The sequence below is a fragment of the Arctopsyche grandis genome, chromosome 12, assembly GCF_051622035.1.
Source record: "Arctopsyche grandis isolate Sample6627 chromosome 12, ASM5162203v2, whole genome shotgun sequence".
In the NCBI taxonomy this organism is placed as follows: Eukaryota; Metazoa; Arthropoda; class Insecta; order Trichoptera; family Hydropsychidae; genus Arctopsyche; species Arctopsyche grandis.
Genome location: NC_135366.1, coordinates 10,337,779 through 10,362,431, shown reverse-complemented (window position 1 = coordinate 10,362,431; position 24,653 = coordinate 10,337,779). Strand labels below are relative to the sequence as shown.

At 32.1% G+C, this 24,653-nt stretch overlaps 2 protein-coding genes across 2 annotated transcripts in view; one reads left to right on the top strand and one right to left on the bottom strand.

The window, feature by feature from the left end:
• The window catches only part of SK (small conductance calcium-activated potassium channel), a 216,065-nt gene extending 211,372 nt beyond the window's left edge, over positions 1-4,693 (top strand). The window contains 6 exon segments of the mRNA XM_077443312.1: positions 1,049-1,103; positions 1,106-1,172; positions 2,200-2,269; positions 3,087-3,188; positions 3,846-4,006; positions 4,525-4,693. Coding sequence (XP_077299438.1) covers positions 1,049-1,103; positions 1,106-1,172; positions 2,200-2,269; positions 3,087-3,188; positions 3,846-4,006; positions 4,525-4,693 — 624 coding nt within the window.
• Positions 4,694-10,277: 5,584 nt separating this feature from the next.
• Positions 10,278-24,653, bottom strand: part of N (neurogenic locus Notch protein) — a 52,511-nt gene continuing 38,135 nt past the window's right edge. The window contains exons 6-34 of the mRNA XM_077443463.1: positions 22,247-22,409; positions 21,967-22,160; positions 21,734-21,889; positions 21,469-21,651; positions 21,281-21,395; positions 21,079-21,200; positions 20,839-21,006; positions 20,174-20,312; positions 19,689-19,841; positions 19,455-19,561; positions 19,264-19,377; positions 19,029-19,185; positions 18,715-18,947; positions 18,491-18,636; positions 18,264-18,412; positions 18,035-18,184; positions 17,809-17,954; positions 15,666-17,726; positions 15,352-15,578; positions 15,045-15,271; positions 14,766-14,966; positions 14,512-14,680; positions 14,219-14,435; positions 13,963-14,131; positions 13,634-13,883; positions 13,415-13,553; positions 13,167-13,331; positions 12,958-13,083; positions 10,278-12,868 (exon numbers count right to left, since the gene is read on the bottom strand). Coding sequence (XP_077299589.1) covers positions 12,672-12,868; positions 12,958-13,083; positions 13,167-13,331; positions 13,415-13,553; positions 13,634-13,883; positions 13,963-14,131; positions 14,219-14,435; positions 14,512-14,680; positions 14,766-14,966; positions 15,045-15,271; positions 15,352-15,578; positions 15,666-17,726; positions 17,809-17,954; positions 18,035-18,184; positions 18,264-18,412; positions 18,491-18,636; positions 18,715-18,947; positions 19,029-19,185; positions 19,264-19,377; positions 19,455-19,561; positions 19,689-19,841; positions 20,174-20,312; positions 20,839-21,006; positions 21,079-21,200; positions 21,281-21,395; positions 21,469-21,651; positions 21,734-21,889; positions 21,967-22,160; positions 22,247-22,409 — 6,743 coding nt within the window. The 3' untranslated portion in view covers positions 10,278-12,671. The remainder of the gene's footprint in view (positions 12,869-12,957; positions 13,084-13,166; positions 13,332-13,414; positions 13,554-13,633; positions 13,884-13,962; positions 14,132-14,218; positions 14,436-14,511; positions 14,681-14,765; positions 14,967-15,044; positions 15,272-15,351; positions 15,579-15,665; positions 17,727-17,808; positions 17,955-18,034; positions 18,185-18,263; positions 18,413-18,490; positions 18,637-18,714; positions 18,948-19,028; positions 19,186-19,263; positions 19,378-19,454; positions 19,562-19,688; positions 19,842-20,173; positions 20,313-20,838; positions 21,007-21,078; positions 21,201-21,280; positions 21,396-21,468; positions 21,652-21,733; positions 21,890-21,966; positions 22,161-22,246; positions 22,410-24,653) is intronic.

The window sequence follows — 24,653 nt, the reverse complement described above, 5'->3', positions numbered from 1 at the left end:
TTTATTATAATTATTATTATTATTTATTATTATTATTTATTATCAGTAATATTTACTTATGTATTTATTTATTTATTTTTTGTTTACTATTTTTCAATACTTTTTTTTTATTATCTATATATTATTTATATGGGCGTTGGGGATTGCACTATTCTCCTCATCGTCTGGAATAAAAGCTATTATTATTATTATTATTATTATTGATATTATTTGTATTGAAAACAATATAAAGGGGCGTAACTAGAAAAATTGAGCCCACATGCAAATGTTAGCAAAAGCCCCCCCCCCTCTTTAGTAATTTTTTTATTAAAATTAAATTGATAATTAACATATAATGTAAATGTTCTTTTACCTCACCTTCGTGAAGTCGAAAATTCTGCAATTACATCGTTCAAAGACAATTTAGTTTCTTCATGTTCAATCGATAATATTGCCAATTCACTGAGCCTGAGTTGAATCTTCGAATTGCTTTTATAGTCTTTTATTAATTTTTATTTACTAAAAGTTTGTTCAACCCTAGCGACAGTGACCGGCAAAGTGAAAAATAACAAAAAGGCCGTGTAAACTTAAGCGAATCCACTTTCCGTAGAATTATATTTTGAAATTAACAAATCCGAAAACTGTTTCATAGACATTTTTGTATTAAGATCACTTCTTAACAAAGTTATAACTAAAGGGCGGATAGAGAGCGTGCTTTTTCCAGGAATCACGGCGTTTTGGGACTATTCACAAAGCTAGAGTGCAAAAAAAAAAGGTTCAGCGAACCTTTAACAAAGGTTCATCATAAAAATGAACAATGCACAACGAACAATAAACAAAGAACGGCACGCTTCCGGTCCTACCTCTAGTTATAACTTGACTTTCATTTAAAAAATATCTAGTATTTTTATTTAAAAACCTAAAAGGCCCGCATGCACCGCATGCCGTGCGGCATAGTAGTTACGCGCCTTACTATATATGTATTATGAAGTTTTTTAAATGTATTTCCTTTAATATTTTTTTATCCCTTCAATGACACCTGTTAAATTTATGTGATTTAATTTTTCAGTTGAAAAATGCAGCGGCCAACGTTCTTCGAGAAACGTGGCTAATTTACAAGCACACTTAGTGAAAAGAGTTAATCCCGGCCGAGTGCGTACCCATCAGCGAAAGTTCCTACTCGCAATATATGCGTAAGTTACGACATTGGATCATCTCTATTGATTATTTAGCAAACGCCTATTTTCCATCCCTTTTCCCCTCTCTGATCTTCCCGGAATATTGTCCCAAACGGCAATAAATACCGGAATGGAGGAGAGGAAGAAGAAATTTTCAACAATGTACGACGCGAATTCCGCCTGGCAGACTGCCACCAAATTCAATCGTTAATTTATAAGTGGGACAAGGGGTACCCAACAAACTAACCCTCTGAATACAAACTCAATTACAGAATAGAATACTACTTTCAAAAGCGGACCAATGTCGACTATTTTGACTGTAAAGCCAAGATTGCTTGATAAAAATACATTGCATAGATATAAAATTGTACCATTCAGTTAAGAACTTGCTTACAAACAAATTAATTATACATATATAATGTAATTTTAAAATGAGTATTATTTTTAATGTAATAGCCAACAGTATGGCTCAGTGGTTGCGTTTATGTTTAGCACCGAGAGGTTACCGGGTTTGATCCCGTACTAATCTTTAATGCTGCTGGATAGACTTAAATATTTGTGCTCCAAGTCGATCCTTTCGTATCAGAGTTTGCCAATTTATCTGATTTCATTGTTGAAACGGTTCCTCCATCAAATTGGCAATCCTACCCGCTATGTCACAAATATCTGAATTTGATTTATGTACAATATGTAAAAAATTATGTACAAGTCTAAATCCATAGATTTCTCTATAGATTAGTTAATTCGTTGTTAATTTTCGTGTTTCGAAATACAGCGATTTATGTAATAAATTTTTGCTGGGTTCCTGGTATATATCTATATAAAATGATATATGTATATTTGACATGAAAATTATAGATTTCTTGAAGTGAACTTTTTAAACATTGATGTTATAAATTGCAACCATTCAATTGTTGTGTTGCCATATTTTCAAAATTTGCTTTTTATGATTTTTTACCAACTTCTTTTTCTACACCTAAATATGTTATTATTCAATATGATTCAAATTGCTCATTATTTATTGTATGAGTGATATTTTCAGATTGAGAAAGGTTAAAATGGACCAAAGAAAACTTATGGATAATGCAAATACAATTACCGATATGGCAAAGGTAAGTTTGAAAAATTGATTTGAGCATCCAACTTATTTACTCAAATTGCATAAGCTGGCTTAAATAGAAAGCTTTGCATTCCATAATGAACACTAACTCCATCACACCTGGTATTTAACAATTCATTCTAAACTCTCACGTACAAGCTATAAAATTAAAAAGCTAGTAAGCGTAGATTAGATGAGCTTCCTACGAGATAACAAAAGTTTCCGATTATTGTCTTTTTGTTTATATCCTATTTCTCAAAAAATAGATATGCAGATTATATTATTTTTACATACATACATATTATTTAACATATATACATATGTATGTATATACATATTAAATAATAGTATAAATATTAAATGATATATATATATGTAAGTTCGATATCAAACATTCAATAATTGTATTATCTGGAGCCTATTTGTTATCAAATTAAATGAATTAAGCAATCGCAATTTTAACTATAAGGAACTATTAATATTATGCCACACCAGCTTTTCGAAATCTTTAAAATGAGCGTACTAAAATATATTTATATCTTCTGGCTATTATTATGTTCACTAATATGGAACTCTGTATTTATTGGCGTATATTTTGTTTTATTCTTAATTTTTTGTATTTAGAACACACCACATTCTTAAAAACATAATCACATCACAAACACACTATTAGTACGCTGTAAAAACATTAAATTAATGATTAATTAGGCATGATAACATGTATCGTCGGCTATACACTATTTTAATTCTAACTAGAAATGATCAATTGCTTTTTTGCCGAGTGGATAAGACGACAGTGCGATTCAAAACAGAACCCCTTCCTTTTACAGACGCAGAACACCGTGTACGAGATAGTATCCGACATGAGCTCAAGACAGGATGCTGTCGATGAGAGGCTCACTAGTCTGGAGGAAAAAATGGTCACATTACAGGTAAAAAATGATTTATTGATAACAATTTCAGATTTGAACCTAGACAATGATAAGTATAATTTTTTAAATTCGGTCTGTTACGGGGACGAGTAGGAGATGGTGTAAAAATGTTATAGTCACAGATTTTATTAGACTGTTATATTCTTTAAATAGCAGTAAGTATGCACGAGATTAATGTACAAGTTTGTATTACAAGTTACTAGTCTCAAAGTGCTACCACAAGTGGTCTTCAATATATTTAACATGAGTATATATTCAATAAGGGTAACAATTTCGACCAATCACAGTTTGGTAAAACAACTGGTGATTAACAGTGCCATTCATGCGTAAGATAGTTTTAGTATTTGATATATGTATCCCTTGAGTGTATCGAGAAATGGTTTCGTGGATACACACAATTAGTCACGCAGATTAAAAGGGATTTTGAGGGAAATACAATTCGTGACAAAAATGCAACTAAAGCAATAAAGATTTTGAAAGTCTCATAAATAAAATTAAAGGAAAATATCAATTAATCAAGATAAACAACAAGCGGGAATAAAGAGTAATATAAGTACATACATAGGTTGTAAGATATTCACTACATAACAGGTCTATCAAATTTGATACTATCAATCTCGTCATTTCTAATATTTGTACGTATCATAAAATATTTAGGAGAGACTAGAAGCTTTGCCGGAACTGGTGGCGAGATCTTTACAACAGCAGCAAGAAAGAGCCGAGCAAAAACGTCATTTTTTGCATCCGGATACTGCTGCACTCGCCGCACCCGCTGCATATCCACCTGCTACCTCTCCGTTGCCTTTGCCACACTCAAGGTAATGCTTCATTCCACAAAATTAGATTGATTTACATTTTACAATGTATTGCTCTACTTTAGAGTAGCAATAGCTCTATTGATTGAGCTTTTTTATTTGATTTTTTTTAATTTTCTATATGATTTCAAATATTTTTATAGCTGCTGACACGATATGGATCATAATAAATTTAAAACAATTGTTTTATCGATATTAAATGCATAAAATTGCTTAGTTTCATCTAATTTAGTTGTTGAAACATCAATTCAAAATTAGTTCCACTGAATAATCATCCTATCCACCGATTCATTGTTGCTTCCTTAATTAATTTCTATTGCCTCCAGATGGCAGGAAGAAAATCACTGGAGAAGTCCTCTTCCTATGACACTTCACTACATAGCAGACAGTGAAAATGTTTGTCATAGTGAACTAGCGATGCTCGAAAACGAGTATGCATTATCAATAGATTTGAATGACAATTTTCTAGTTCAAAGAATATTGAATAAGCACTAAAGATTGGTTGTTGTCCACAGCAGGAGTGTGCCAGCTCCATCAACGTCCATATATCAATGGCCGTCCAGCTTAGTGTTGCCTCCAGTAGCCGTCAGAACACCTCATCTGGTACCTGAAAGCGTATCACCGGGTCAGCCTATCAGACCCACAGGACCTCTTCCCCTCCCCGACCAAAGACCAAATCCGCCTAGCTGAGTAGAGCCTATACAGGTCAAAAGCGAGCTACTGTGCTAGGATACAGTGCTTTCTTTGACTTGCATACAAAGACAGACTCATAAATAAATTTGCAATGTACTGCCTACTGTAAAAAAGTGACATTGTTCATAATGAAAGTGGTAATTAACGAATAAATAAATAAAACTCTATAAAATATAGATGAAACACTTTATAAAATTGAAATATTACTTTGGTGAAACTATATAACAAAAACTACATACATATATAATATGTTTGAAGATAAATTCAATTTGAGTTCATCGATGTTTGTATGAACTCGTGAATTTTGTGATTTTATCGCTTTGTTTAATAAATATTATTATAATTATAATATAAACGTAATCTGTGATTGCATAGTAAAATAACTGCTTAATGGGAATATCTTCAAATTGAAGACAAATTCTCATCGAAAACGTTTTTATATCAAAAGAAATATCTATGGTTAAATTATATTAAATGATATTATATACATAAGTATACATTCAGAAATCTTAAACTTAATTCTAGTATGTCGTTTTCTTCTTTTTAGAAGAAAGGGAGCTGTTTGTTGTTGTTATGTTATCATATTTTTTTTTCTACAAGTATTGAATTATTACATTTCTACATTGATGTAAAATTTTAATGAAAACTGAATTTCAACTCGTAAATCAATTCATTAACTTATTTCAACACATATATTTTCTATTTAAAAGAAACTAGTCTAAACCCCCCCCCCCCCCCAAGTATTTACATCACATATGTAATATACCAACATTATGGATTAATTTATCATATGTATATGGCAGTTACGGACTTACGGTATTTGTAGTTCCTTAAAATATTTGAACTAATTTTTATTATTATTCGTAAATTCCCCTTGTGTATTTAATTGCTTTCAAGATCAATTGAAATTTAAAAGTTAACATTATTTAATTTTAAATCACTGCACAACCAACGAATAAACAATAGGTTTACCAAATTGATCAGTCGATAATTTAGTTTAATTTAATTATTATTAAATAAAATCGTTATCGCACGTATGAAAATAGAAGAAATTTATCACTTAGTTATTCAGACTAATAAGAAGATATTGATTGTTTTATATCAAGACAATTTTTGTATTGGTCAATTAAGTTTCTTTTAAAATTACAAGTCAGTTAAATGTTGTCTAAAAACCAAAGACTCAAATTAAATGTTAAAGATTGTAAATAACTTGCACAAAATACGCTTATTGCAAGAAATATATATATATGACAAGACTTATTCTTAACAACTTCTAGTTAGCACATAAAATTTATTTTTTACATTCATTACGATTAAGATTTTTACTATCCAATACTTGTGGCTTGCTAATCGAGTGATTGCTAGTGAGAAATATAAAAAGTGAAGCAGAGTTTATATTACATTATATTTACATTAATTATAACCTCATATTTAAAAAATAAATAAAATGTTGAATTTTCCACCATTTACGGCAATTGCGCTAGAATCGAAATATTTGTTTAGCGAATTATGTAGGAAAAGCATCTAATGCATTGTTGAAAGTACATATGTAGTTGCCTAGATATTATTGAAATTGTTTCTGTACTAATATGCATAGATATTTATTTTCTCAATATTATTATTGTTATTAAAAGTATACTTTCAAATCCTTGATCTGGCACGATATCTTTTTGATTATTACATATTTATTATAAATATGTACATACAATCAGGGCTAGGCAGTTGCAAGATAGTTGCCTCTGAAAAATAAAATGGAATTCCCAAGAAAATAAAAAGGTAGAGCTCTTCTAAAAAGTAAAGTGCCTCAGAAAATCACTTCTGAAAAGAGGATATAACGAAATGATATTTTTGCAGACGTATATAAGATAATATATCCACTTTTTGTAAACGCAAAAATTAAATATTAGTCGTATAAATTAAATAAACTAATTACTTTTTAATTTTATATACTAGTGAACAATAAAAGTGTAAATATGGAAACATAAAACAAAATTTATAATTTTGTCACAGGCGATAAAATATCTGAACCTAGCCCTGTTTGTGTACTCAACCCATTAATTTAAAACAAAACCAAATTTCAATGATCTTTCAAATCCTTTTAAGTCATTGTAGCACAGATATTTAGATATTATCCGAGGAGAATTTACACGTAGATCTCGGAAGTTGTGTTAAATTTCTCCACACAAAAATATTGATATATTGCTCAATCCAATGAAAATCTGAGCACTTTACAATTTATAATCAGGTCGTAAATAACAATTACAGTCCTAATTAGACTTTTAATGTTTCACCTGCTCAATTTCTTGCTTATTTTTATTCCATGTAAAAATAATGATGAGACGTTTCCAACAAATCCTCAGTATCGTTTACAACTTATATAAAATGAAAAATTAAAGCTTTAATTAATAATAGTGATAATTATTCATATACTATTTTTAAATTATATATATTTTATAAGTAGAATGTGTTTTATATGGTTTTATTATTTTTGATCGAGCTGTAATGTTTTGTACTCCACAAATACTCGGTTTATTTTGTTTATAAATTTGTGAATGCTCAATAACTTATCTATGTAATACTTTAAAAACAATTTTAAATTTGTTTTTCAGAATTCAATATAGTGTAATTAACATAGTAAAGCCATAATATAATAAATAATTAATTGACACTTACATATTACATATACTGGTTTAAAAAGATAGAAATCTTAGTATCAGTAATGATAAAATCAAAAATGTTTACTTGACCTAAAATTTAGAAAATTCTTCCTCTCATACTTTAAAACTTAAATTAAATAAATTTTATTTTGTTTCATAAAAAAAAACACTGAAATAAAAATAAAAATGAGAAAAAAATAAAAATACGCACTCAAAAAGTATTATTTTAAGCAGATTATAAAACCTAATTTTGATCTAATTTTATTTTAAAATTAAATAATTAAATTGTAATACTTTTTTACAAAAATTTTAATTAATCGATTATTTTTCGTTTCTGTGTGCTGCTTTCTATAAACTTAACCTAACCTTATCTGAACAAACACATTTAGATTTAAATAAATTTTATTTGTACCGTTCCATAAAATGATTTAATTTAAATGTATTTTCTATGAAATGGATAAAATATGACTAAGGTGAGCCTTAGTAATAAAAAGTAATGATATGTTTAAAAACAATAGTTAAGGTTAGGTTAGGGTACGTGCGTGTTACGTATTTGTCTATGGTAAGTTTCCGAGTGTGCATAAATGGATGTCTGTCTGTCTGTGTGTGCGTGTGTGTGTGTGTGTCTGTGTGTGTGTGTGTTTATTATAATTAAACCTTAACAGGGTGTTTATTATATTATGTGATTATATTTAAAATTAAAAAGGCCTTCGTAACTCATTAAAATCAAGGACCATTATATAAAATTCTGTACATAAAAACTGTATGAATTCTCACATGTTGAATCAAAGTTTACACCACTTCCAGCTCAATTGTGCAATAGTATTGTTACCGTTGGCAACTTGTCATAATGACATACATAATACAATAAAAAAATAATGTTTAATGTAGTCAGCTAAAAAATACGACACTAATTTCTTATTTATGCAAATGCAATCACATATAAAAAACGATGACTAGTTAATTTATTACACGATATATTGATTTAGTTTAAGCCATCAGCAGCACTAGTCGGTTAATGCAAATCTTACCATGGTTCTTACGAGAAAACTGGTTGACCGATTTTAGGGTGTGACCAGTTTTCTCGTGACCAATTTTAGGGTGTGACCAGTTTTAGTGTGACGGGTGATCACGTGTGACCGATCTAGAGCGACCAGTTGTCCTGTGACCGGTTCACATTTGACTAGTTATCACCGAACCGGTTCTTACGTTCGTGGTATTAAATTTTCGTCACAAACTTTTCTTTCATTGAAAATTGTTTAACAATATACATACATACAAAATGTAAGGAAACGATTTAACGTGTGAAGAATTAAATACCAGTGACACCAATTTTAGACATAAGGTTTCTTGTATAGCTAAAATACTAAATAAAAATGTTCAATAAATTAGTTTGTAATGTTGAATCGTCAACAGCAATCAACATGTTTTATTATTGTTAAACTTTTGACTATACTCTCCTATCTAACCTAATCCTAAATTGTTTACAAATTCTCTCCTAAAAATAATGTTTCGAACGATATTTATTATACCTATTCAAATTCGAAAACTATCCCAATTATAACCCTCAAAAGTATTTGCCCAATCTTGTAAATTTTTTACACTTTATATGAAAATTATATTTGTACATACGATTAACCATAAGTTAGATATTAGTAACCAGTTCACCAGAACTAACCTTGAATTGATTTTCCATTTCTTCGTATTCATTTTTATATTAATTTATATTAATTTGTTTCAATTATGTAAGAAACATATATTAGCATATTCCTTTGTTATCTTTTTAGATGAAATTAATATTTTTCCTAACTATTTCAATAACATAGCAGTTTGTGGCATTAAGATTAACACTTTTAAACTATACTTGCATCATGACAGCATTGTATTTAGCCATCAAGACCTTTCAAATTGTGTACCATGGAACCGAAATCCCTGACCCAAGAAACGCATGGCTATTAATGTCTGAACTACTAATATAACATACTATAGTCGCAGTACTCTAAGTTTTATTTAAGTCCTGTTCTTATATGTAGCATTCAATAGAAATTCTTTTGAAAATGTCACAAACGATCTAAGGATTCCCTTGCCGAAATAATCCTTCGCAGTAGTTGTTTTCTTAGACAAACCATACTTCATCTTTGATCTTAATAATGGATATTAAATTATTAGGTGTAAGTAATGACCAAATATGTAGTTTGTATATTGAAAAATTATGTATAGAAAACATAGATAGGACATTTATCATATTTTAAATTGTTTGTTGAAATTTACATCATAGATTATAATAAATGTAAATAATTATCGAGTTTAACGAATGACCACTCTGAATAATTACTATATATATGAAATAAATGCTTATAAATTATACATTGCTAAATTGGGCGGTAGATATTCCTACATTTGTGATTATATATATATTTTACTTGTAAATTGTAAATCATTTTCGTAATAATTCACAAGTAGACACTGTTTTAACAGACTAAAAAAATTGTTTTATTTTTCACATCCCATGAGTTTATAAAGGATTTATTTAATCAAATGCCGTTTTAATCACTATTAAAAATTAAAACCACTAACTTTGGCATCGTCAATAAACATGAAGATTTAGATATACATATATGTAGATGAACAAACATCAATGATAAAACACGATGATTATTAAAAATACTTTATTTTTCATTTCAATCTTTTTTTCAATTCTTTAAAGTAAAAGATTTTATATTTAAACTGTCTTGATAATTTTATTAATACCGAACAATTTCTATCCTAAAGGAAATGTTACAAATCAATATGCTAATGTGTCATGATTTATTTTTACAAAATACCAATTATATATATACATATGTATGTAATTGCGACTGCGTTTAAAACTTCCTATGAATTTTAAAATATGAATAATTAACAAAAAAAAAATTACTGATTTTACACTGAAAATTTTAATATAATAAAATTATCCAATCATCAATTCATATAATTTAATAAAAATAAAGTTGAACATTCAAAAAAATTCATAGCGTTCATTAAAAAACTTTCTTGTTATTTCGATAGAACTAATGCAGATAAATAAAAAAAATCTTAATTACAATTATATGTTTAATAGTAATAATAAAAGGGCATATCTTAACAGAATACGTGGGCATTTTACAATAAAATATCACATGGAAATCTAAAAAAATTAATTAAGAGAGCATGTTTTAGAGTGAAAGCTAACTCTAGAATACTGTTGTGTGAAAAAATAATTCATTCGTTCTGTAATGACCTTCGAAACATTTGTATTTCAGAATAACTTGTGAGTTTTTAGGTTAAGTTGCACATCTAGAGCTATTACAAATAAAAGCTTTTAAAATATTTGCAAGATAGTGATCGTTTATGATTTAAATTTTGTACTGATATTACACGATTACTATATTTGGCACAGTTATATTTAAATTTCATTGAATTCACTCCAGTTAGGATAAACACATTGTACACTTACAAAATAGAAACTTTTTAATATTTTAAAATCACTAATTAAAAAAATAAAGCTTTACATTATAAAAATTATGCAATAACTTGGAAATCTTAATACACATGTATACATACGTATAAAACCTCATAGTCAATTAATCGGTAATGAAATGGCCCCTCCACATATTTTAGTATTTATAAATTTGTAAAAGAAATGTAAAAATCAACATTTCGTTAAATCCAGTTATTAGAAAATAATTAAAATAATTTTATTACTACCATATAAAAATGGGTAAAATGATTGAAGTCTATTTTTAAATAACTTACAGTTAAAAATGCATCACACGTTAAGATAAAAGTAAAAACAGTAAAATTGTATAAAATGCATGTATCACACAACATGTGATCATAAAATATGTGGAATTGGTTAAAAGTTTGTATAATTCATAGTTCCATTTTCAAAAAAAATAAAAATATATATACATATATATAAAACACTGCTTACATTGTATATTCTGTATAAAGAATATAATTGATACCTATCATCCGGGGGAGGGGGGGAAACAAAATACTTTATGCAAAATCACTTGATAATCTTAAACAAAAAAAATTGTTCCAAACTATGCACTTATTTTTACTCCAGTGGACGAACTTTCATGAGAGTATATTTAAGAGGTTCAAATTCTTCGAAGGCACAAAGTAATCTATATTTAATATATTTACAATATTTACACAATGAAGTAATAATTTTAACATTTATCATATAAATATTTTAGGAAGCACAACTGACTACAATACAGTGAAATTTTATGAGTCGATGATTTAATTGAATACAAACACACAGATGTTTAGCTACAATTCATAATTATTAATCACTCGTGAAAGCAACAAAATCAATACATTTTGTCATCAACGTGAATTAACTTAAGTTAATTTTCATGATTTTTATAATCTTCGGTTTAAATTGAAATAGAAAAACCATGAAAAATTCACTGTACAAGTCACTGATTAAAGTAATCGATACTTTTTGAATTGATTGTAATCAAAACCCTAACATAAATACCGTTATTTTGATTTAAAAGAATTTTGCTTGAAGATTATTTACAAAATATAATAGTTACAATTGCATAAATTACACTTGCATCCTTAATTAAACGTCATGAGCTATTATAAAAAAAATAAACATTTACAAATATAATAAAAAACATGCATGCGTGAACATGCATGTAAAACCAGTCGATAGCCTACTATTTACAAAAACTGAGACCATATATCATAAAAACTAATCATTTTTATACATTATAACAAAAACTAATTATAAATAACGCTAAATTTACTATGCAAAATGATGTAATTTTTATGTGAAATTCAATGTCGCGAGGAAACATTACATTTCTTGCAGTCTTGTTTACAAATTATTTAAATTAAGTTAAAATTGACTTGTCAAACTAAGTATAAAACCATTTGCATCACAGTAGTACATATTGAACAGATCACTAGGCACTTCAAATATTTTACTTTACTATAAAATTCATTTTTTCCATTTTAAAATTTATATTTGAAAAAAAACATCAAAATAACGAGTATGAAACACTAATAATGTAACACATATATATTAAACAATCATAAATTATTGTAATTACATATTTCATTATTATATTGTCTTTAAATTCTTGCAATACATAAACGCATGGATGGCATGGATCCAAATTACATATATATTCGCAGTTTTCATACTTATTATCAAACTACCATAACTAAAAATATATCTCGATACAAATGATTTATCACACATGCTCAAATTATACAAAGAGTACTTTCATTTTAAAAATAAGTAAAACGAAGAGACACTTCAATAGTCAAATTCACCGTCAAATATATATAGCTTCTGTTGCACCTTTATTCGTTTGATGTAAATCAGACGGCGATAATGTGTGAGTAGGCTCTGACCAATCCGAATGCGGACTTTGCGTCAAAGACGTCTGTGGACTCGGAGAGTTCCAATGCTCCGAAGATTCCGGAGATGGCGTAGGATATGTGTCCGTCATCGGCCAAGATCCATATACTCCTGATTAAATTTTAATTTTCAAATATTATAACGAAAATGACAACTAATAGAAAAATGACAACTAATAAAGAAAATGACATTGATCTTACCTGGCACTATATTTGTAATAGGATGGTTTACAGATAAATGTTGAGCATTTAGCGACTGAGGGCCGTTCTGACCCATACTGGCTATGCCCATTTGCTGCATATTGAATTGAGTCGTATTTCCCATAACTGTTAATAAATAAATTAATCAAACAACTGTCATTTCGGCTTGGAAATTAAATTAGTATAAAGGATATAGTTAGTATTGTCACCTGGCATCCCAGTCATTGAATGTGGATGATATGGATGTGATCCAGGTACTGATGGAGGTAATGGCGGAGCTGCTGGCAAACGTTGCTGTGCAGCCGCTCGCATAGCTGCCATATGTGCAGGACTTGTGGGCAATGAAGGCCTTGATTTTCCAGGTGATGGTGAACCTGCACACGCAAAAATCACGATTAAACATCACTTAAAAAATAAGCAAAATCAAAGTGAAACTAAATGGTATTGAAATTCTCACCTATATAAGTTTGTGGTGAATTAGTGTGGTTAGAATGAGTCGGCGAATGGTTAGAATAAGGCGGTGAAAGTGTCGTCGGGGGCACATTCCGAGCACCTCCGTATACTTCCAAACTTAAACTATGCAACGACTGACCCGTCTGAAATGAAATAAAAAGGTAAGTATTAATACACGCCAGATTCTAAAGTTTACGTTTACTTATCGAATTGAGAAATATACCTTTATGCACTCGTCATAACTCATCGGCGGTTGTTTGTTGCTCATTAGAGCCATGTGGTCTAAGTGAGCCATCGACTGCAACTGTGCCAGAGTATTCGAATTACAATACAGTGAAGTATCGTAAGGACTGGGCATATCAGGCATCGTGTTCAAAGGCGATTCAACAGGGCTGAGACTCGAGCCGAGAGATTCTACACTTTGTGGCACTTCCTGATTGCTATTCTTCTTACTTTTCTTCACGCTAGGTTTCCTGAATGCAAATATCAAGTTATGAATCAAACCTGTACAGTAAAACATTCATAATATACCGATTTAACTGAAAATAGTACCTCCTGACGGATTGATTATGAAGTGAAGACTCTATAATTAGCCCATCTATTGGACTACTTGAAGCTTTGTTGTTCCTCTGTTTCTTTGATTTATTTTGCTTGTTCCCACCCATGACATTGGCTCCGATCACCGTCGGGTGAGATATCAATTGATGATGATTGGGTGAAGCTGAAACGACAATAATATACGCATAAAACAAACACCATACAACAACGACGAAATAACACTCGTATAAAACTCTTAAATATAACTCACTTAGCAAAGCGTGATGATGACTGTGCGGATGTGGAGGAGCTCTCGGAGCATGTTCATCCAACAAACGAACAATGTCATCGTGAACTCGCTCAGCTGCGACATCCCTCGGTAATCTTTCCATATGATCTGTGATTTCTCTATTTGCATGTGCGTCCAAAAGTGCCCGACAAGCTCCATAGCTTCCTTCACGAGCTGCCAAGAACAGCGGAGTTTCGTCCTGTTGAATAATATAATATTGAATTATTCTGCAAAACTCAAAAGCTATGCAATAAAAACAAAGGTAAATAAAATACCTTATCGTCTTGGGCATCCCGATTGGCGCCGTGCAGAAGAAGAATATTTACTGCGTCTACATTATTAACTGCTGCGGCCCAATGTAATGCAGTTTTACCACTATTATCAGCCAAATTAATATCAGCATCGGCATTTATCAAATCTTCTACCATACCCTCAATAGCCAACCTTTTAAAACACGACAGTTTATATATTAACATCAAATGTAATTATAAAAGAATAAATTTACTATAATGATAAAATTTAAGCTTACCTTGCAGCTAATATTAAAGGTGTAGTGCCATCATGCATTCTCGCATTGAGATTTGTGGCTCTGTTTCTGAGTAAAATCTGGAAAACTCCGACTGCGTCAGCAGCAACGGCTGCATGCAAAGGTGTACGTCCAGTGTTATCTTGAGAATTCGCTTCCGCTCCGGCATCTAATAATCTCTTAGCAGCATCAGCTCTCGCATATCTAAAAGTACATACATAAATCAATATCAACACAATACTATAACGAAACAAATGCAAGAAAAATGTGATATGACATTACCTCGCAGCCAAATGCAAGCTAGTTTCTCCGGTTTTGTCCATAGCTGCGTTCAATTGAGCACCCTGCGCAACCAAATCTTGTATAATGTGTGCGGTCTGTTCGTCTTCAACATCAGAAGACCCTGCGTCTAATCCGGCCGCTGTTGCTCCTCCGCCCCGCACGGCAGCAACCATCAAGGGTGTCATACCACACGGTCCACGGGCATCAATATCAATACATCCATCGTGCTAAAAAAAAAGTTAAATCGTTTTATTTTGATTGCTTCATCAAAACTGTTTGTAATAAATAAATAAAAACAATATATTACAATGGTCGGAGGCGTCATCATGCTGGGAGGTACTCGAAGATCAGCAGCGTCCAAATGTTGTTGTGTCCAAACACGAGGTGTCGTACCAGTTGGCTCTTCATAATCGGTTACTGCAGTGTGATCAGAGGCATAACCTCCGCTTGATTCTCCAGCGGCTCCACGAGCTCGTTTTGCACGAGGACCACCAGCCCCACCATCGTCTTCATCATCAGACCATTGTTTATGACCTAAAATTATATTTAAAAAAATTATGAGAAAACTGTCTTAGAAAAAAAACTCAATTGAAATTCAAAATTGTAATATTAGAAGCTTACCTATTACATGACCTCCATTCATATCCACGTCCATACAAGTAATCGATGAATTTTTATTCAAATTTCTCATTTCCTGACCATCAGGTCCTCGTCTTCGCGAATGCCTTCTAGTACCAGAATTGGTTCGCAAAAATCCTTCAGGATACCAAGTAATACCTGCAGCCCGTTTTCTTTTGGCTATCAGTACACCAATAGATATTGCAACAAACCCTCCAGTAATAACGCCAGCTATTACTGAGAACATATTAGTTGGTGAAATATTAGTATCGTCGCCAGGAGGTGAAATAACTCCTTTCACTTGATAAATGGGAAAATCTTGATTAAGCGTATGCCTTGCAGCAGTTGCTGCTAAGAATTCAGCAGCTTCGTTGGCAGTTGGGAAGCATTCAGCTCCGACATCTACTATACACTTTCTATTGTCAATTTCAAAATAAGCAATAACTCCAGACTGTCCAAATTGTCCCGAGTATGCTATATGATGTTTTCTTCCGAAACTGGTATCTTGTAAACCTCCAGATACGGAACCTTTCCATGAATATATCATATCGTTTCCATTTTGATCTTTCTTGACCCGTATTGTGGTTCTTAGCTGATGTCCCATTTCTCTAAGAAATGCAACAATATTTTCTTGGAACATTCTCAAATCCATCAATATGACTACTGAAATTACACCATCTGCTAAATCTGGAGGTTCTGTTTCGCAATCTAACCCATCCCAATTACATTCAGCATTATTACACCCGTAATCACAATGTCCATTTGCATAATGCTTCTGACAGTACGCATCATAAATTGGATTGCAGGGCTGCAAAGACTTTTCACAATCTCTGCCATCAAACAAACATTGGGGATTGTTACATTCTTCATTACACAATCCATCCATGAACACTTCCCAACATCTGATTGAAGCCGTACAATTCCTCCAAGGGTTGATTCCCAGTGAGCAATCGTTTCCATCGAAATTACATGCGTATGTATTACACTCTTCATCGCACTGATAATTTCCTTGTTTTTCTCTACAGCCACGCTCGATACACAGTGCTCTTTGGTTTTCCAAATCGATTTCATAAAGCTTATCGATTGATGTCACCTTTGATCCTCCATTTACGGGTCGTCCAAAACCACCTCTAAATTGTGGATCATATACATCACAGCTCTTTCCAGACCATGTCGCTGGACAGTAACAAGCAAAATCCCCAAGTTTATCAGTACATTTGGCTTCCAAGTGTTTGCAGGGATTTGACATACATTCATTGACTGAATCAATTTCACAATGAGTACCAGCAATACCAGTAAGACAATCGCAAATATATCCACCACTGTCTGCAATCCTACAGATTCCACCATTTAAGCAAGGATCTGAATCGCAATCTTGTCCGGAAAATTCACAATTTTTACCATAAAATCCATCCATGCATACACAATGATGACCTGCTTGCACGGTAGAACAAGCTCCACCATTTTGACAGGGCGAATTAGCGCAAAAGTTAACTTTGGTTTCACAATGCCTTCCCATATGACCAGACTTACAACTGCAATGATAGTCGTTGATTAATTGAACACAATCCAAGGTGCCAGGATTGGAGCAAGGATTCGAAAGACACTCATTGATATCTCCCTCGCATCTAGGTCCAACAAATCCTGGAAGACATTTACATGCAAACCCGCCAACTTTATCAATACAAGTTCCATTGTTGTGACAAGAATCAGGTAAACAATCGTCTACATTAACTTCGCAAATAATTCCTAATGTTCCAGGCGGACAAGAACATGTAAATCCATTTACAGCATCGTGACAAGTTCCTCCATTTTGACAAGGATTCGGTTGACAATCGTCGACATTTAGCTCACAATTTTGTCCTTGGAAACCCTCGTAACATTGGCATTGGTAAGATCCAATCAAATCTTTACACACTGCATCATTTTGACATGGAGAAGAATCACATTCGTTGATTTCAGTTTGACAGTAAGACCCCATGTATCCATCCAAGCAATGACATCTATGAGAATTACCGATATCTTCACATGTTCCATTGTTACAAAGTTCTTTAGGCTTCACACCTAAAATTTAAATCAAATATGAAATATAAACATATTTATAATATTAGACAAAATCTTATATTAGAGTAGAAAAGTTACAAACTTCTACCTTTCCGCATCGCAGCATCGTTGCATGAAACCATTTCTACGTCACATAATTTTCCCGACCAACCCGGAGCACAAACACAATGGAATAGATGACCAGATTGTATGCATGTAGCTGCATTTTCGCAAGGATTTCCTTCACACCTGCTCATCAAATGAATAAAATTAGTTATATTCCGATTTCAATTAAATATATGCAAAAAAAATGTTGAAATTTTACTAACCAGTTAACAAAAGCATCACAATGTTTCCCTGTATATCCATACGGACAATGACAGGTATATTCTTTCTTATGATCATGACAAGTAGCACCGTTCAAACATGGAGAACTATCACATTCGTTAACACGATATTGACAATTCGAACCAGTATATCTAATAACAAATATTTTTATTAGAAAGATAATACAATTGAATGAAATATATGCACATAAATATAACACCAAACACTAACCCTGCTAAGCACGAACAATTATAAGAATTAATGCCATCAACACATGTTCCACCATTCATACAACTAGACCCTGTGCAATCTTCATCATTAGTTTGACAATTTATTCCAGAAAATCCCAATGGACACGTGCAAGTGTAAGAATTTACATACTAAAAAAAAAAATAACATAATTTTAGATACATATCAAACAAACATAAACTAAATATTAGGATTAAATTATAATATACCTGATTGCATGTGGCATGATTATGGCATGGCATAGATACACATTCATCAATATCAATTTCACAATGTTTGCCGTTGAAACCGTCGATACACAAGCAAGTGTAGTCACCAATACCATCCAAGCATGTTCCACCATTTTGGCATGGATCTGTAAGACACAGATGTATTTTAATTTGATGTAATAATAAAAATCATTCCCACCACAAAAAAAAACATGTACACTTACAACTTGCACAATCGTCAGTGTTTATTGCACAATCTCTTCCTTCGTATCCTTTAGTACAAACGCAATGATATGAACCAGGTGTATTAGTGCAAAGTGCACCATTGCGACAAGGTGCACCAGCGGCACATTCGTCGACATCTCGTTCACACAATCTGCCAGTATATCCACTTGGACAAGCACACGAAAACTCGGCATACGATTGACTGGGAGAACATCTTGCTCCATTGCGACAGCTAAACATACATCAGAAAATTATATTAATCACATAAAAAACACCATGCAGCAATGATAGCGAAACAAATAATGGCTTTTACCTGTTTGGTGTACAAGGATCGAGTTTCACATCACAATTCCTTCCAGTGTATGGTAAATTACAAACACATTTATAATTATGAACGAGATCTATACATGTACCGCCATGTAAGCATGGATTTACAACACAGTCATCAATATTAGTCTCACAGTTGATACCTGAAATAATTTTCATTTTTATTGCCATGTCAACAAGTTTAAAAATACACATGTAATGTTTTCGATTTATAAACAAACCTGAATATCCCAGAACACATTCGCATTTATACGCGTTCAGCTTATCAATGCATGTTCCTCCATGTTGACAAGGATTCAAACCGCATTCATCTATATCTGTTTCACAGCGTTTTCCTGTAAAAATATTCCAATGTTATATTTTTTCCAGCGTTATATTTTATACATATTTCACACAAAAAAAAATTTTATACCGCCATATCCAGGTAAGCAATGGCAAATAAATTGATTCACACCGTCTTCACAAGTTCCACCATTCAAGCAAGGATTGGATGCACATTCATTGACATCAGACAGACATCTGAAAATAAAATGTGAAAAAAAAATTAATACATATTGAATGTAGTTAACAAATTTTAGTGAATCATATACACATCTGCAAACCCTAGGTATACCTATACGTTTTAATTAAATATTTAATATTTTACCTAGCATCATAATATCCACGAGGACATTCACAACGAAAACCGTTAACACGATCCATGCAAACGCCACCATTGGCACACGGGTCGGACAAGCATTCGTTGATATTAGATTCACAATGTCTTCCAGTAAATCCAGGTATACAATCGCAAGTGTATCTAAGTAACAAAATAACCAAATAAACAAATACATCATATAAACGGTTAAATTTCTATCATGCAAAACGCAATCTATCATAAAACGAATACCAAAGTATTGCATCTAACAATTAAATAATTCAAAATCATACAAACAATATAAAATTCAAATTATCTGAACTACAAAATTTGGAATTGTTTGCTTGTTAACTTACACAGTATAATCGCTGCATGAAAAAATATAATAAATATATTTTAGTACATTGAAAATGTTTCAAAATAACAGAATCATATTTAACTTTTCTTTTTCAAAGAGAAAACTTGATTATGAAAGAAAATTGAAAAAAACTCACTTGTTTATCCCATCGATGCAACGAGCTCCATTTCTACAAGGATTTGAATAACATTCATTGACATTGTTTTCGCAGTTGATTCCAGAAGTCCCAGGTTTGCACCGACACTGATATCCGTCTATTAAATCTTCACAGTGACCTAAAATGAGCGGGAACATTCGTAAAAAATTATTAATTTATTGTTTTGAACCATTGTGGCATTACAGGAAGAAACTAATACGCCAAAATGGTCCACATAGGAAATAAAATGTTTACTATTAGATTGGCCATGTTTAAGCGGTTTATATTACAAATACCGAGCGAAGCCGGGTAAAACCACTAGTAATATACAAAACAATAAAAAGAAAAAATCAAAAATCAGGAAATTATGATAAAAAATACAAAAGAAAAAAAATAAACAATGAAAAATATCAAATAATCAGAAAACCATCAAATAATGATATCTACCACGCACATAATTACTACGGACATAGAGTCCCAATTGTTCCAGCAATGAGAGGCATTACGTATTAAGAAGTTTCTCTGAAATTCAAAGGAATTATACCCAAAGCGAAAAGATTAGGGTAGAGGTATAATACCCACTATTTTCTCAATTGGAAACGAAAAAATGCTTTTTGCACTTTCTCAATCCAATTGATAACAGTAAAAAAGAAAAATATATTTACCTCCATATTGGCAAGGATTGGATTCGCATTCATTTATTTGAGTCTGGCATAGAAATCCAGTATATCCTGGGTGGCAATTGCATGTGAAACTATTTTGCCCGTCAATGCAATCACCTCTATGACACGGTGAAGACTGACAGTCATTTATATTTGTTTCGCAAGACATTCCTACAGACATAAAAAACTCAAATAATTTTTAATCATATTTTAATAACACAAATTCTTAAAACAAAAACTTACCAGTATAACCTAGCGGACACTCGCACGTATAGCCAGCAATTGAATCATGACACAGTCCTCCATTTTTACAAGGATTTGATATGCAATCGTCGATGTTGATCTGGCAACGTGTATCAGTGAACCTTTTAAAAGAAACAATCATTACACACTTTTATACAAATGTATTTTATACAACACACGAAAACAATAATTCTAAACTTACCCAGTCGCACAAACACAACTGAAGTTATTAATACGATCATTACAAATTCCACCATTAAGACAAGGGTTATTTTCACATTCGTCAATATCAATTTCACACTGGATGCCAGTATAACCTGAATTAAAATAAAATCATAAATATAATATATTACTACTAAGCATATATACGTATGTGGCAATTGTACTTACCGGGCATACATACGCAACGGAAAGTACCAGGATCATCAAGACAACTGCCTTCATTTTGACAAGGATGACTTTCACATTCATTCACGTTAGTCTCACATCGAGGTCCTGTAAAGCCTTGGGTACAATTGCAAGCAAAAGACCCAGGCGTGTTGACACATATCCCATCGTGTTCACAAGGAGAACCTAAAATAAAAACATTCACATTGATTATATGGACATAATTAAACATTCCAATTTTAAAAAATCTTTCATATACAAAACATGCCTTGTTCGCACTCATTGATATCTTCTGAACAATCCACTCCTTTATATCCACTAGCACAAGAGCATGTATAAGAGCCATTGATGGGACTTGTATCACAGAGAGCATCTTTGTGGCACGGGTTCGATGTGCAAGCATCATCGAGATGACATAATAGGCCTATACGAAATAAAGAGATTTTCATTAAAATACTATATTGACATCAATGAGCAGTTTATAATCGAGACAATATGTACCAGTCTTCCCAGGAGTGCAATGACAATAGAAAGAACCAACACGATCGACACAAGTGGCACCATTGAAGCAAGCAGTATCGGCACAATCGTCGATGTTGACAGAACAGTCTGGGCCGGTCCAGCCATTGACGCAAATGCAAGAAAAGCCACCGTGGGTATTGGTGCACGTGGCACCGTTCTGACACACGGAAGGTCTGCAATCATAAAGAAGGATTATGACATCTCGATCGGAAATAAAACTAAGTATAAATCAGATATGTTATAAAATATAAGAACTCACCGCAGGGAGCACTCGTCTACATCGATCTGGCAAAAATTGCCAGAAAACGTCGGCGGACAGATGCATGTGTAGTTCTTGACTGAATCTAAACAAGTAGCCCCGTTCTGACACAAGTTACCGGGACAGTCGTCAATGTTCTCCTCGCAATTTGTACCTCGGAATCCTAAATTGACAAGACAAAAAAAATGTGAGCGGTCGATGAATTTTAAGCAGGGCTATGGATTCGATAAAAAAAACAGCGAATCTGACTTCAAAACTTTCCCACAATTACACAACACCTCCGACTTTTAAAAATGTCAACTAGTTGAAATAGTTTAAATTCTTTAATATGTACCTACATATAAACATATTTAAAAAAAAAATTACAGGTTGTTAAAAAGAGTAAATAGCCCTCAAATTGCCAACATATTCGAATGCATTTTTCGCAATCTTTATTAGGAATTACGGTCATACACTTGTTAGAATCTTCTCTATTGACAGTAATAAGAAAAAGAGACAAAGACAGAAGCATTGCATCTCAGATCTGCATTCATTAAGTATTGGTGAATCACTCTCGTCGCAAATATGAGCCCTACATACGTTAAAGATCATTCACATATTTATTTTGTTTTATTTATTTTTAATTTTATGCCAGGAAGGCCTAACAGGTAACCCCAATGCGCCTTCCTGGACAGAAGCATTGTACATTTGATACAAGTATACAAAGAAAATATATATACATATATATCAATTAACATCTATGGTCAAATTTGTAAATTTGCAGCATTTTTAAAGAATTCAGTAAATACATATCAATTAACATCCACTGAGACATTTATGGTCGAATTTGTACATTTGCAGCATTTTATACAATTCAGCGAAATTCGAGATTGCTGAAAAGCTCGAGAATTGCGAGAAAATCAGATAAATTGGCAAATTATATTATTATATTTAAAAAAATATATATTCAAAATGGTGCCATTACGGAGTTTTTGCCCCAAGTCAACACCTATGGCCAAATTTGTACATATATAAATTTGAAATTATATTCAAATAATGGTGACAAATGAGGATAGTTCGCCAATTTGTGTGGAACCGTTTCAACGATGAAATCAGATAAGTTGGCAGACTCTGATAGGAAACGATCGACCTGGAGTCACATATATACAAAGTCTGGCCAGCAACACTGGGCCAGATATTGAACCCATGTCCCCTCAGTAGATTTCATTACACGCTAAACAATGTCTATAATGTAATAAGTATGTTGCTGGATAACATAAATTATTAAATAAAAATATAATAATAATAATAAGAAACTTCAACTCTACATCCCTGATTTTAGATTTGAATAAAAAAAAAATGCGTCGCATTTGAGATACGCAATTCGCATTCTATAGCATGGCTGAGAGTCACGATCAAATTTAGTCAAAACTTACACGCTCGTCTCTCTACCGCAAGGTCGTTTGTGCATTCCTCTCTTACATATTGGAAATAAATTGAAATTCGATGAAAACTTCATCGGAAAGCAGTACACACCGTAAAAAGTCACACGATGATTATACCAAAACGAAATTACTAAATATATATATGGATGTTATAAAATAAATGAGCGACAGCTAATTTACTTCTGTGCTACCGGTTTTTGTATACGCGTGGCGCATCTGCGCGAATACTCTTTTATGCGGATTTCACAACATTGTGAAATAGCGATTTGGGCTCGTTCGAAATTATCGATAGCAATTATAGCGAGTTGTTTACATATACATATGTACATCGCATCGATCACTACTCGTTTTAATTATTATACAAAAGTATGATTAAATGCCAATCGCTATAAGTTATGTGAAACGGTAGATATCAAACATGCCAATACGATGTACACGAGAAACCATTTAAATAGCCAATATGACAATTCCAGTTTTTAACTCTTTATAGGGTATCTCAAGGAGGTTTATCTCGAGACTGAAATTTACATAAAGGTTGACAAACCGTCCAATGAATTATATTACATTCGCTAAATAAATAATTGCAACTTAATGGTTATACGGGCGCATCTGAGCATCGAGTACACAAAATAACATACACCTCCTCTAGTACTCTAGGTGTCGCAAAAAATTTTAAAACAGTGACAGTACGCAACCAGCGATTGACGTTGTTTATTTTTATTTTATTTTATACCCATTTATTTTTACACTACATCTATGGTCAAACATTGTAAGTATTATATGTACAAGGCAAATAAAAATAACGATCAACATCCACAGAGACATCTATGGACAAATTTGCAGCGTTTATACAAATCAGCGAAAATCAAGATGCTGAATAACTCGAATTTGCGAGAGAGAGATACGACAGGAATGCCAATTTGTTGGAGCCGTTTCAATGAAATCAGATAAATTGGCAAACGATCGACCTTGGAGTCACATAT